Raw genomic sequence first — 11,977 nt, forward strand, 5'->3', positions numbered from 1 at the left:
TGGCTTGTATACAAACATGAAGTGAACCCAAACCAAATGCACTGAGTTGTTACGGGGCACTTGTGCCGGACGAGAGAAAGAAAGAGGGAATAGCGAGGGTTGTCGTGCGGCGGCGCTTGCGGCAGCCTCAGGCTAGTAGTTCTCAAATAACCTCATTTTTGAGGTTGTCCTACGTCTGACCTGCCAGTCAATCACCGTTATGAGTAATTACGTGTCAGCGTAAAACCTATCATGTAAAAAAGCCGATTTTTGGGCTGGGGTCTCATTTGGCAATCTGCCGTGGCAAGTGAGCTAGTCTCCGTAGCGAATATGTATATAAAACGAAAAACACTGTTTTCTTGACCCACAGGCCGTTTCAGGGTTTCCTATTCTGCCTACAAACGCCCTTATATTATCGCCTGCTGGGCATACACATCCTGATTTAGATCCTGCACATTTATACATATTTGTGTATGGTACATAATTAATGAACGGGCTATGTGTACGTCGGAGGCAGTCGGAGGTAGGAGATTTTTGCTACGGTTGAATATGACAATCTATCCGACTTTACTTTGAGTTTGTATTGAGCATAAAGGCCAATAGGACCCAAGGTGGACAATCATTGTACATTAGATCCCGTATTTTGGTCAATAGCATGACACGTATAAGGCAAGTCCTGTAGATAAGCCGTTCCGACGTATTCGGTCGGAAACAGTCGTCAAATATGTGCAGCGTCTCTCAAAAGGCAAGTCAAACGCATATCACTCGCATATTTGACATCGATCCGACCTGCAGGGTGAGTTTGGAGGAGCTAGCCCCCAGAAACACGAAGCGTGCCAAGGCAACTGCCGTGTCAGCATTCATGAGATTTTTGAAGTTTGAGGGTGTGATAGAGGAGAGTACGTACGTGTGTGTATTGAGTATGACGAGAGTGGGAAGTGCTTTGTGTCCGTAATGAACAAGTTTGGTATGCATCTTGCATGCATAGAGGGTAAGAAATGCAAGCCACTATCACGGAACACCTCGATGCAGTACTATCGGCAAGATAAACTTTGGCTGTTAGATCCGTTTCCACATCACCGAGCTGCACTGGAAGCACGGTTGCTCAAAATGGGGAAGACTCTAGACAATTTTTGTATGAAACGTGACGGTGGTGGCTTCACTAGCAAGGCACCACCATGTACAAAGGCTGACTTGAAACAAATGCTGGCGTACTTGTATGTTCATGCAAGCTGCTCTAGTGACTACCAAGGTGCTTGTGTCTGCTGTGGCACCTGTTCGGGAGAGCTTCAGATCTCGCGCTCCTCCGCAAGCCCAATGTCTCCATCGACGCTGGAAACGTGCTCTTCGTGCGCTTCATTCGCATGAAGACATCCGAAGAGCAGAGCTTGTCGCTCTTCCCCGGAACGGACTTCACGACGTGCCCAATGATCGCGATAGCATTGGCCCTGATGATGCAGACCGCTCCATCTCCCGACGTCATCGACAACCTGCTGGAGCTGCCTGGCCAAGCCCCGATCTCGCTTTCCCCCTATGTCCCGCTGCTCGAGACCCTCAATCATCCTACAGACACCACAGGCCTTGATGCACCGTCGACTGGTGGGGCGGAGACGACGCCCACCATCTACTCCCACGTGAACCGCGTGCTGAACCGAATTGCTGCAGGAGTCAAGGTTGCGCTGACGTCTCATTCCTTCAGACGCGGCGGTGCACAGCATGCCAATGGGGGCGGGGAGCTCACGGCGCGGTGGATTTTCGACAGAGGTGCCTGGAATATGAGCACAACAAACAAGGGGTTCAACTACATCTTCAACACCAGCAAGGAAGATCACAAGGTTAGCAAGATACTCAGTGGACATAGCGCTGAGGCAAAGGTGTCGCTACAAAACTTGATAACGCTCGACACACAAACTAGGGCGATGGTCGCTAGCTTCCAGCGCCGTCTGTTCACGACCTGTCACCATCTCGAAACCACACGACACAACGTGAATCAAGCAGTTCTGGATGTGATTACCTCGAGTGTGCTTCGGCACTATCCGCTGTTGAAAGACTTGAACGCTGAAGCACCTGCTGTCAAGCGCATTGAAGGCTGTGTAGCTGACACCGGCTGCTCACTCTCTGAGTTACTGGCGTGGTCGTCGCATCTTGCAAGTCCAGAGCTAACCTGTGAAGACATCAAGTCACAAAGCACACACCAGCAACAGCAGACCGTGGTATCCAAGCAGCTGATGGAGCCAAGCGCAGAACAGAAGATCATCGACCACCAAGCGGCTGTCATTAATTATTTTATCCAGCACGGCAAGATGCTCGCATGGATGCCCTCGAGGCTAAGCTAAACAACGATCCTAGCCATGCTACACGCAAACGACACAAGCCAGACACCGACACAAGCGACATCAGTAACGTCAAGAAGAAACAGCGCAGATCAGCAGTGACTCACCTTCGCGCGACCTGGTACGCGTGGCACGCTCATGAACCACGGATGTGGCGGGCACCGATCTCGAAGCAGCAGAAGTCCGACGCCAAGCAACTTGTCGCGTACGTGAAGCTTTTCTTGGAGGACGGCTTTGTGCTTCATCCAACTGCACCGAACTATCGCGATCAGGTACTGTCGCTCGGAGTTCGCGCGGAGGAGTCTGTTCCTTGGTGAGCACAACATCAGCTCCCGTGGCTCAAGCACCTACGCACACTTCATCGTGCTGGAACACTCAACACCAATATTGGGCGCCACGAACAGCTTCTCCAGACACCTGCCATCCAAGACTCTGCCCCTGGTTACACGCAGAACATATTGGAACAGATTAGTGCGTAAATACGTCAGCACTTTAAATTGCATAATACACGTTAGTTCATACGCTGTCACATGCACACACATGCACACATGCGCACACACACACACACACACACTGCTCCACAACGCAACACATATACTGTCACACATCGACGCATACTTCCACACATTGGCTCACACTCGCACTCGCTGCCTTGCATCGGCCAATATGCTGTCGAACATTAGAAATACCTTAGGTGGGAATCGGACCCAACGACCATCCCTTTCGGGGGCTCTACCACTGAGCTACTAAGGTGGGGTTAGTACAACTCAGCGCAGGGTATACTCGTTGGAGTGCCCGAGGGAGCATTAACCAACCACAGTTCTTCGTGGCAGCGACAACCCTCTTCAGTGCACCGATGCTCGGCACACCTCCTTCAATTCATCCTCCAGGATGGTCACTCGGGCACTGACACGCGTCGACGAATTTGCGTAGGGCACGTGGGCTCAGTGCCATCAATTTCAGAACACGTATTTACCTTTTTACGAATATTTTTACAGGGTCACTCAACTTTTGTAATGCATACTATTTTCTATACATGGTCGGAAAGGTCGGAGGTCAGATATATTTTGGTATGGTACGAGTTAACTAACTTTCGTTTTATTATATTTAGGCTAGTTCAAGTCGTATTTACGAGCCTGTCGTTACCGCTCGTAAATATCAGCGTGAAGTTCTCGACATGCCCCATACCATCCATAATTCCAACCAATTGAAATGATATGGGGGGGGCGTAAAGAATCGTATCGCGCTCAACCCGCCGACTCCCTCGCCGACTTGGGTGTCAAGTTTGACGAGGGTCCAGCAGTAATCACAAAATCTGAGTGGCTCGGTGTTTTCAAGAAAGTTCAGCGACAAGAAAATACGTATATCGATATGCCCAAGCAACGGCTAAGAAATCAGGACCTGTGCCGTCACGTGAAGAGCTCCGAGCTATTGCGGTTGAGCCCATAACTCGCAATGACTCAGCTTACGCAGTTGATTTTGAATATGTAATTTCATGGTATTTTGATGTTCAGGACTATTAAAAATAAAAGCTTAGTAATTTATCTACAGTTGTCCACTCAATTTGATTACGCGATGATCATCTGACGTGTTATTGCATCGATTACAATTTCAGCGAGCTTACCTTTTCGTTTAAATGTAGCTAGGAAACGCCAGCGAACTAGAAAATCTAAACAGATAACCTAAACAAGGAAGCACGAAGCTTTCCAACAAATAACAACTTATGATCAGCTGACAATTGCTCGCAAAGATAATATCTTTCATCATTTCATGGCCCATCGTATTATGATGCCACCATAACTGGTAGTGCATTTCATCTCGCCAATACTATACCCACCCCTGGCGAATTGGAACTGTATCGCGCCGCTCCTAGCCTCTGTATAGGAATCCCCGCAGGAATTTTCCTGGGCATTGTAACTGCGTTCACGCTAGCTCCCCGAAGATTTAATTGAGGCCATAAGCTCTAATTCGAACCGAACTATTGGTTGCAAATCCGAATGTGAGCGCTGCTATTCGTCGCACGCTGACCATACAAAGGCATCGCAAATAAGGCGCCGTCAAGGTCATCATCGTAGCGGTAGAGGCTGTCATAAGAAATGACATATTTTAGGCAAATCAAGCTGATATAAGATAAGATCTGAAGTCACTATGAGCTAAAGGAGGCTGTGCCAGCCGTAGTGAGTGTATTTCTATCGGTCATCAGATATTATGGTATTACTGCCAATCAGGGAAGGCATGCACTATATAGGTAGATTATATGTTGAATGATGCGGATAAGATGACTAGAGGAAGCGAGCTGGGCACCTGTTACGCCAGCTCCCTCGTCCTCCGCACTTTGGAACTGAAAGTCAATTACACATTCAAATACTTGTCTTCGACTAATATAAAGATTGGGCTACGGGCTTTAGTTGACTTTTCATCGATGCGCGAACGTGAGCAATGCTGCTTCCCTGTATTTAGAGCGGTGTCCGATACTCATGCTATAACTGCTGTTTTTTTCGGTAAGTTTGAGGAGAAAAATAACTCGCACAAGGGACAACGACTAAAAAGCCGGCAACGCAAAACTCGGCATGCAACCGTGGCGCATCTTCAACTTCATTCTCATATATATCATTTTATTAGCTAATAGGTTCCGGGAATTTACTTTTTTTTAAATACATTATTAATGAATGGCTTAGGCAGGTTAAATCACAGCATTCGGCAACATGTCACGTCGCAAGCAGAAGATCTACACTGTGAAGGAGAAGCAAGCCGCCGTCCTACTCGCGCAGGAAGTAGGCGTCAAGGAGGCGGCGCGCGTCCTCGGCTACCCACGAGGCTTCGTTTTCAGCTGGAACAAGCAAGCCGAGAGCCTCTTTGATTTTCATGGTCCGAAGACCACCAAGCCGCTCAAGGCGCTGGGACGCAAGGAGGTATTTCCCAGCGTCTCTGCTGTTGTCACCTCCACCAAGGACGTGAGGCGCGACGAGAAGGTATTGTTTGTTTGACCATTTCAATTTGGCAATTGTTTTCACTTTTAACGATTGTGTTTATATTTGATTTTACACTGTTGTTCTTAGGTTATTTCAACAAATGCTGTTATTAACCAAATGTGCACATAGGACCCTGAATGAGTTACCGAGTGCATCGACAGCAGGAAATCTGGTTTAATAGTTTTTTTTATTGCTTTGTATTTAAGATATTCACTAGACTGGGTTAAAGTTCATGATGTAAGAGGCTTAATGCCATCGCCATGCAGTAGTGCTAAATGAAACATAGGACAGTCCTTGCGGACATCGCTATATGCATCCATTCTTGAATAAACCTACCTCTTCGGAGGACCGTGTAACGCAATTCCTTCGGAGTAAGCCGTCTGTTTGGTGTTGACGAGGCTACCCCATACGAGGAGTTGTTAATCATTTTTGCCAGATGGGATTATTCCCTGTCTGCAACCGATCTCGGTTGGGTACTTGTCGAAAATCACAGTAAAATATTTCTTGGCGCGATGGCGCCAGGATCCCCTATAAAAATTTGTGGCCAAAGGGCGACGATCAAATCAACTTGGTTTCGCAGTCTGGAGAAGTAGCAGCGTAGCGGCCACTTGCTGGCGACGCAGTGTTCATACTCCATTCAAAAATGAAGAGGAGTCCGTTGAAATGTTGAGAAAATTGTTAGAGAAAACTTAGTGATATCCGTCCGGTTAGGATGCGCAAGATTCCGAATGGTGTCCATATGACCGGAGGCCGTCGGCAGATAACGTGCAGGAATCGAGGCGAAGCGTGTTTAGGGCGATACTGTTTTCGGTTTCTTGTGCGCTTGCGTACTTCTGGGTTTAGCCTTGCGCTTGTTATTGCAAGGAGGCTCGAGCGGGGGCTGTTTTTCGGTCGTGAATTCGATGCGGTAGATGCCGCGTACGCGATAGAGCCACTCTTCAGCTTCGACCAAGCCCAGCCATTTGTCATTTGCCATCATCGTAAACTTGGTGGGAGCGTCTGGTTCCTTTCACGTGAAGAGCCATATCATGGCTCAACATCTCGGATAGGTCGCAGTGGGCGAGGTACATGCCTGAGAGAAGCTGGGTCTTGACAATCGAGTCGATAATGCCCTTGAAGAGGTTGGTGTTGAGCAGATTTCGGCGGATGCTGACGTTGGGGCAGGCTCCATTTGCTTGCATCCAGCGGAGAAGTCCCTTGGTCTTGGCCATATTGATGCCTTCATCGGGAGTAACACCAGTCTGGGAGCAAAAGTCTTCCCAGTCTTCAGGGCTGGTGAAAAGGGGATGGCCGGCGAGCTTGTACAGCGCGTTGATGGCTTGAACCACACAGTCGCCTCCCTCCGAAGCCGTCATGCCGTCACGATACTCGGGCAGGCCCTTCATGAAGCAGATGTACGGCTTCGTTTCTTGGTTGTCCTCGTCGTACCACCAGTCAACCCAGTTGCAGTGGCGTTCTTGGAGGTCTTCAACCAAGAGCTGTCGTGGTAGCCAGTCGTCCGTGCCGTCGAGGAACCGGACGTGATAGCAGACGCCTCGCAGTGGTTTCGTGCGGCGGGCGTCGATGCTGATGAACGGGAATTGTTTAGCCGTCGCGGTGTTGAGGCGCCGAGCCATTCCTGTCGTTTCGGGTGCTTCCTGCGTGGTGCGTGCCTGTTTGGCGGCGGGTTCCTCGGGTTTAACAGACAGAAAACGGAGGCGCATGCCGAGGGCAGAGAGAGGGGGGGGGGGGGGGGGGGTCTTCGGCGTCGGCTTGGTTGGGGCTGCCGGAGCGACGTCAGGAACGGAGAGGGGTTGGGGCGGGTCAGTGGCTCTGGTGCTGGCACTTTATAGTTCCCAACGATGAATCCGGGGTCTTCGAGGGGCGCGCTGGGGGGGCTGTCTGCTGCGCGCTCCGCCGCGACTCCGAGGCGTTCGTACGAACGCTCCACCGTCAACAGCATGCGGTACATTGCGTCGTACGCGCACGCTTTCTCCATCGTGATGTCGGCGGGGGGGGAGCGAAGTGCTCCCAGCAGTCTCCAACGGGAGGGGGCTCGACGAGGAGCGGAACAGCGTTGGGCTTGTTGGCGGCGAACTCAGCATCCACTGCGCGAACTTGGCCCAAGCCGAGGTCTTCATAGTGGTGCTGGATGTCCACGATCAGGTTGTAGAGGCAGTCTTCGACAATGGGATTGATCCCGTCTTGATCGTTTTGGAGGTCTTGCTCCAACAAGGTGGTACCATCAGGCTCAGAGGTGTCAGAGTCGGCACGTGGCCTAGTCCGGATCGGTGCGAGCTCTGCAGATACCACCTTGAGAGGAGGGTCTGGCTTGAGGGTCATCGACATTTGGCTTGGGGAGGCTCCTGAAAGATTTAGTCTGAGTGAAGCCACTGGGCATCGCGACCATCGTCAGCTACTATGTAGCCCTGCCGAAATGTCCAAGATACCGGGGAGGACCGAAGGTAATATTCTAGAACGCTATGAGTCGAATTGTTGACACGTTGGTAAATTGGAGCAACGGTATGGATATGTGTTCACTGTTGGCATACCCTTCACCATGATTCGCCAACCAGGTAATATTACCCGCAAGAACAGCTTGACGGGTCTCACACTGAGTTTACTCGAGGGCAATCGGGAATTCGTGCTGCTGTTTTAATTTAATCCGCTATTTTGGAAATATTGCAATATAAATTTTGTGAAAAGTGTTCCTCAAATAAAACAAATTCCGCACGTTTTTGCCGCGCTCCCCCTTTTAAGGTTAGACTTGGATTCGCTATGTGAGCTAAAACCGTGCGGCAGAAAACGTTAATTTCACTGTTAAATTTGACACTGGACTTGAACTCACAATGGAGGCCTAAAATTCTAAAACCCACCCTAAAACATGAGTTACTCCCGCCGGCGCTCGACAGTTCGGAGAGCACAATTGACATCGGCGATCATCTGCAAGAAGCTTGGCGCCAAGATGGGGTCTAACACATCGGCCAGCAAGGTAGTCTTTCGATAAGTGGATTGGCTCGGGTTGTGTCTACAAGACTAGTAATTTGAATCGGTGTTGATACTGCTACCTGTACTTCTTCCTCTCGTACGAAGCTGTCACTCAGTCGCGGGTGTCTCCTGGTAGATAAAAAACGAGAAGCGAGCGTGAGAACGTACCCTTACCGCCTCGACACATCGTCGCACTAGTGCTCACTCACCTCGCCTGATGCCTTGCCCAGCGCCTGCAGGAGCTGCTCGACCTCATCCACGTTGTTGACGTACAGGTGCGCGTTGCTGGGCTTCTTGCCCACAGTGCAAGTGAATACGTGGTGGAGCGGGCCCTCGTCGCCCGCAGTGAGAAAGTCCTCGAAGGTGCCGTTGCCAGCTCGTCCGTGCACACTCTCCTCCGTGCGCTCTGCATAATAGTCGTAAATAGCCTTGAACATACTCTCGTCCGTTGTGTCGTCGCCGATGCAGAACAAAAAGTCCGGGTGGCCGTGGCTGATACTCGCGTCCTGCGTCAGGATCTGTCGGGCGATCACGCCCTTGTTCAGGCCCTCCGGCACAATCTCCAACAGACCCTTCTTGCGGATAACGTTAACCGGTAGATCGCGGATCGCTTCCTCCAGGTCATTCTGCAACGAGTTCGCCTGCAAGAGCCCCCACTCCGGGTCTGTCGAGCGGAAGTTCCAAGCAATACTCTGTTGCGCATATCGCAGTACACTGCCATTCGTGCGCGTGCAGTATACCTTCAGGATCGGATCAACAGCCTCACGAACCGGGCGCCAATCGAACTTGAAGCTGTGCTGGTGCCAGTGGCGGTCGGTTGAGTTGCTGTCATCCTCCATGCTAATGTCCTCCGTATTATCGATATTGATGGATCGAGCCCACGAGTAAAGCGCACCATTGTCAGACACGAGTCCGAGACCACGAACGTGTCCAAGTGATGCAGTCAGGTCTTTTTTCGTCACGCCACTGACCACGAACACCGTGTTCCGCGGATCCTTCGTCAGGTGCGTCAGCGCATCCATCATGCGAGGAGAAGGTCGCTTGCCCGTTACTGCCGTAAAGTCCTTCTTGACGTACATCGCAATGTTTTCACGTGCAATGATGGTGCCACCGTAGTCCAGCAGGAACACACGTCGCTTGGATTGCATGTACGCTCCCATAACCTTATCGATGTTGAGCTGCTTGAAGTCCGATCGATCACCCACGCGCAATACGTGTGACCTACCAATTTCCATGTCCATATACTCCATATTCGTGTATTCCTCATCGCCCTCAGGGTTGTCAGTCGCCTCGTGGAGAACAGACAGCACCTGCTTCGTCCAGTTCGCTGCGGGTTGGTTGGTGATGTACGGCAAATCCCGCGCGCGGCGGCCTAACCGCTCTTCATCGCTCATTGTCAGTGCATGATCGAGCGAGTTGACGAGTCCTGTAATGTTCCACGGATTCACGCGCACTGCGCCGTTCAAAACGCAACAACACGCCGAAAACTCGCTCAGAATGACGACACCTGGCCGGCTAGATGGGCTCACACCCTTTGCAAACACGAACTCCAGGGGCTTTAGATTCAGTCCTTCGCGAATAGATGTCACCATCAAAATATCGCTAGCAAGCCACAGTGTCACACGTTCCTCTATAGATAATGGGGAAGACGACTCCTCGTAATCGATGCACTCGGGGCCGTGCGCCTTGGTGATGCGTTCCACAAGCTTGCGGATCTCGTTGCTGCTGTAGTTTTGGTCACCAAGTCGAGTTTGTGTCAGGTTCGCACGCTCCACAAACACAAGTTTATCCTTCCAAGACGGGCAGTTGCTAAAGAACTGCTCGAAAGCCAACATCTTCAGCGGAATACCACTTAGCCGCTGACAAATATCCACGCCTGCAATCAAAACCTTTCCTGCGTGCTTCTCGCGCAGCTTACGTGCAGCTTCTTGCACTTCAGGCCTTTCAATCACCTCGCGAATTAGCGTGGTTTCGATACCCACGTGGCTGATTGTAATTACCACGTTACGACCGCGGTAGTCAACGCCAAGGTTTCCGCCGCGCCGAGATTGGTACGTGAGTCCCAAGAACCGCTTGCAGGCGTTGAGAAAGTGCCGCGCATGATCGAACGAGTGGAAACCTACGATATCAACGTCCAGCACACCTTCTAGCAGTTGCGTACCGTGTGAAAGCTCCCGGAACACCTCCGAGGTAGGGAAAGGCACGTGCAAGAAGAACACCATCTTCGGTCGCTTGCGGTTTTCACGCTTGCATGTGTTTGCCAAATACGACGGGAACAGCAACAGGTGATAGTCGTGCACCCACACCGTATCGTTCTCCTTGCACAACTCGCCAACGCGGTCAGCTATCAACCTGTTCACTGTCTGGTACGCTTCCCACCACTCGCCGTTGTTGCGTTCCTCCTTCCACTCAATCACCTCAGCTCGGTCCCAAATCGCGTAGTAAATATCCAGAATATCAACATTGTGGAACATGGGCCACAGCTTGCTCTTGCAGTATCCGCCGTGATGGTTCGCAGCCAGCTGGCGGTCAATAAACACCGGAATGCAGTTCATCTCCGCCAAGATGGTTGTAATCTCGCTCTTGTCGTCCTCCGAGAGCTCTTCCTGGTCACTACGTGCGTGGTACGTCACACACCCAACCCACGTCGTGTTCATGCTCTCTGCAATGCTGTTGTCGCTCCTGGAGATCAAACTATCCCGGTTCCACTCCGCCGACCAGGATCCATCCGCCGTCGACTTGGAGAGCTTCACGGGTAAATGGTAGCACACCAAGAACAGCATCGCATCGGGTGACGGATGGTAGCTCGACGGCATGTACCTCTTGTACCTCGACTGCAGCTTGTTGGTTTGCCTGAATCTCTGCGTGGGGGAGCCTGAGACGCTGCTGCGTGGGGATTTGACGTCCTCCTCGCCCTTATCTTCCTCGACCCTGGCCGCTAACGTGGCACCTGCATCCTTCGTCTCCTCTTCCTGCATATCTGCCATGTCCTCGGACGCGTTGCTGAGTCTCGTTGGAGTCGTGGGCGTCTCGTCTCTGCGTCGCTCGTACACCAGCGAGCGTTCGATGCGCTCCCCCGTAGGGACGAGCTCCATGTCCTGGTCAAAGTCTCCGTACTCCTCCACCACCAGCATTTCTCTGCCCTCTGGGACCAACACTCTCTCGCTCTCGATCTGTTCCCAGGAGCTGAAGACGCCACCCGAGAAGAGTGCGTACATGTACTGGTGAGGCACGCCTCGGGGAAGAATCATGGGCTTGACTGTGGTCCAGTACGGGTACTCCTCGGGCGTCGTGACTAGCGTCATGCTCTCGTTCGGGTTGAAGTGGCCCATGACGAAGGACGAGCCCGAGCAGTGCACGGTCTCGCCCAGGCGGCTCTGCGCCTTCACCTTGAGATGCACGCGCGTGTACGTTCCCGTGTTCACGTCGCCTCCGTCCTGCGACGACGTGGACGAGCGCCAGCTGGCCAGGTGCGGCAGTGCGGAACCCGAGGAGTCCACGATGGAATTCGTGCTTCCTGCGTCGCGGTCAGCACGGCCGCGCTTCTCCGGGCGGAAGGAGGTGGGCAGCGGCGGCCGCTTGCCATCGTTGACGCCGCCCGAGGGCCACGTGGCCGCGTTCTCGCGCGAGAAGCCGTCGGCCATGGCGATGCGGAGGAAGGGGGCGACGCTTTAGACCGTGGGGATAAATGTATGGGGAGGGGAAGGAAACAGCTCGCACACCAAG

General features: G+C 51.9%; 2 protein-coding genes across 2 annotated transcripts; both read right to left on the minus strand.

Moving 5' to 3' along the window:
* Positions 1 to 6,249: 6,249 nt before the first annotated feature.
* On the minus strand, positions 6,250 to 6,987 carry KRP23_1476 (uncharacterized protein; the record flags this gene model as incomplete). Its single annotated transcript, XM_067885532.1, has 1 exon — positions 6,250 to 6,987. The coding sequence occupies one exon, from the start codon at positions 6,985 to 6,987 to the stop codon at positions 6,250 to 6,252; it is 738 nt and encodes a 245-aa protein (XP_067752051.1).
* Positions 6,988 to 8,359: 1,372 nt separating this feature from the next.
* On the minus strand, positions 8,360 to 11,895 carry KRP23_1477 (Alpha,alpha-trehalose-phosphate synthase [UDP-forming] 5; the record flags this gene model as incomplete). Its single annotated transcript, XM_067885543.1, has 2 exons — positions 8,360 to 8,380; positions 8,461 to 11,895. 2 exons carry the CDS (start codon positions 11,893 to 11,895, stop codon positions 8,360 to 8,362), a joined length of 3,456 nt encoding a protein of 1,151 aa, XP_067752052.1.
* Positions 11,896 to 11,977: the final 82 nt, after the last annotated feature.

The sequence above is a fragment of the Phytophthora ramorum genome, assembly GCF_020800215.1.
Source record: "Phytophthora ramorum isolate Pr-102 chromosome Unknown Phyram_PR-102_s0001, whole genome shotgun sequence".
NCBI classification, from domain to species: Eukaryota; Oomycota; class Peronosporomycetes; order Peronosporales; family Peronosporaceae; genus Phytophthora; species Phytophthora ramorum.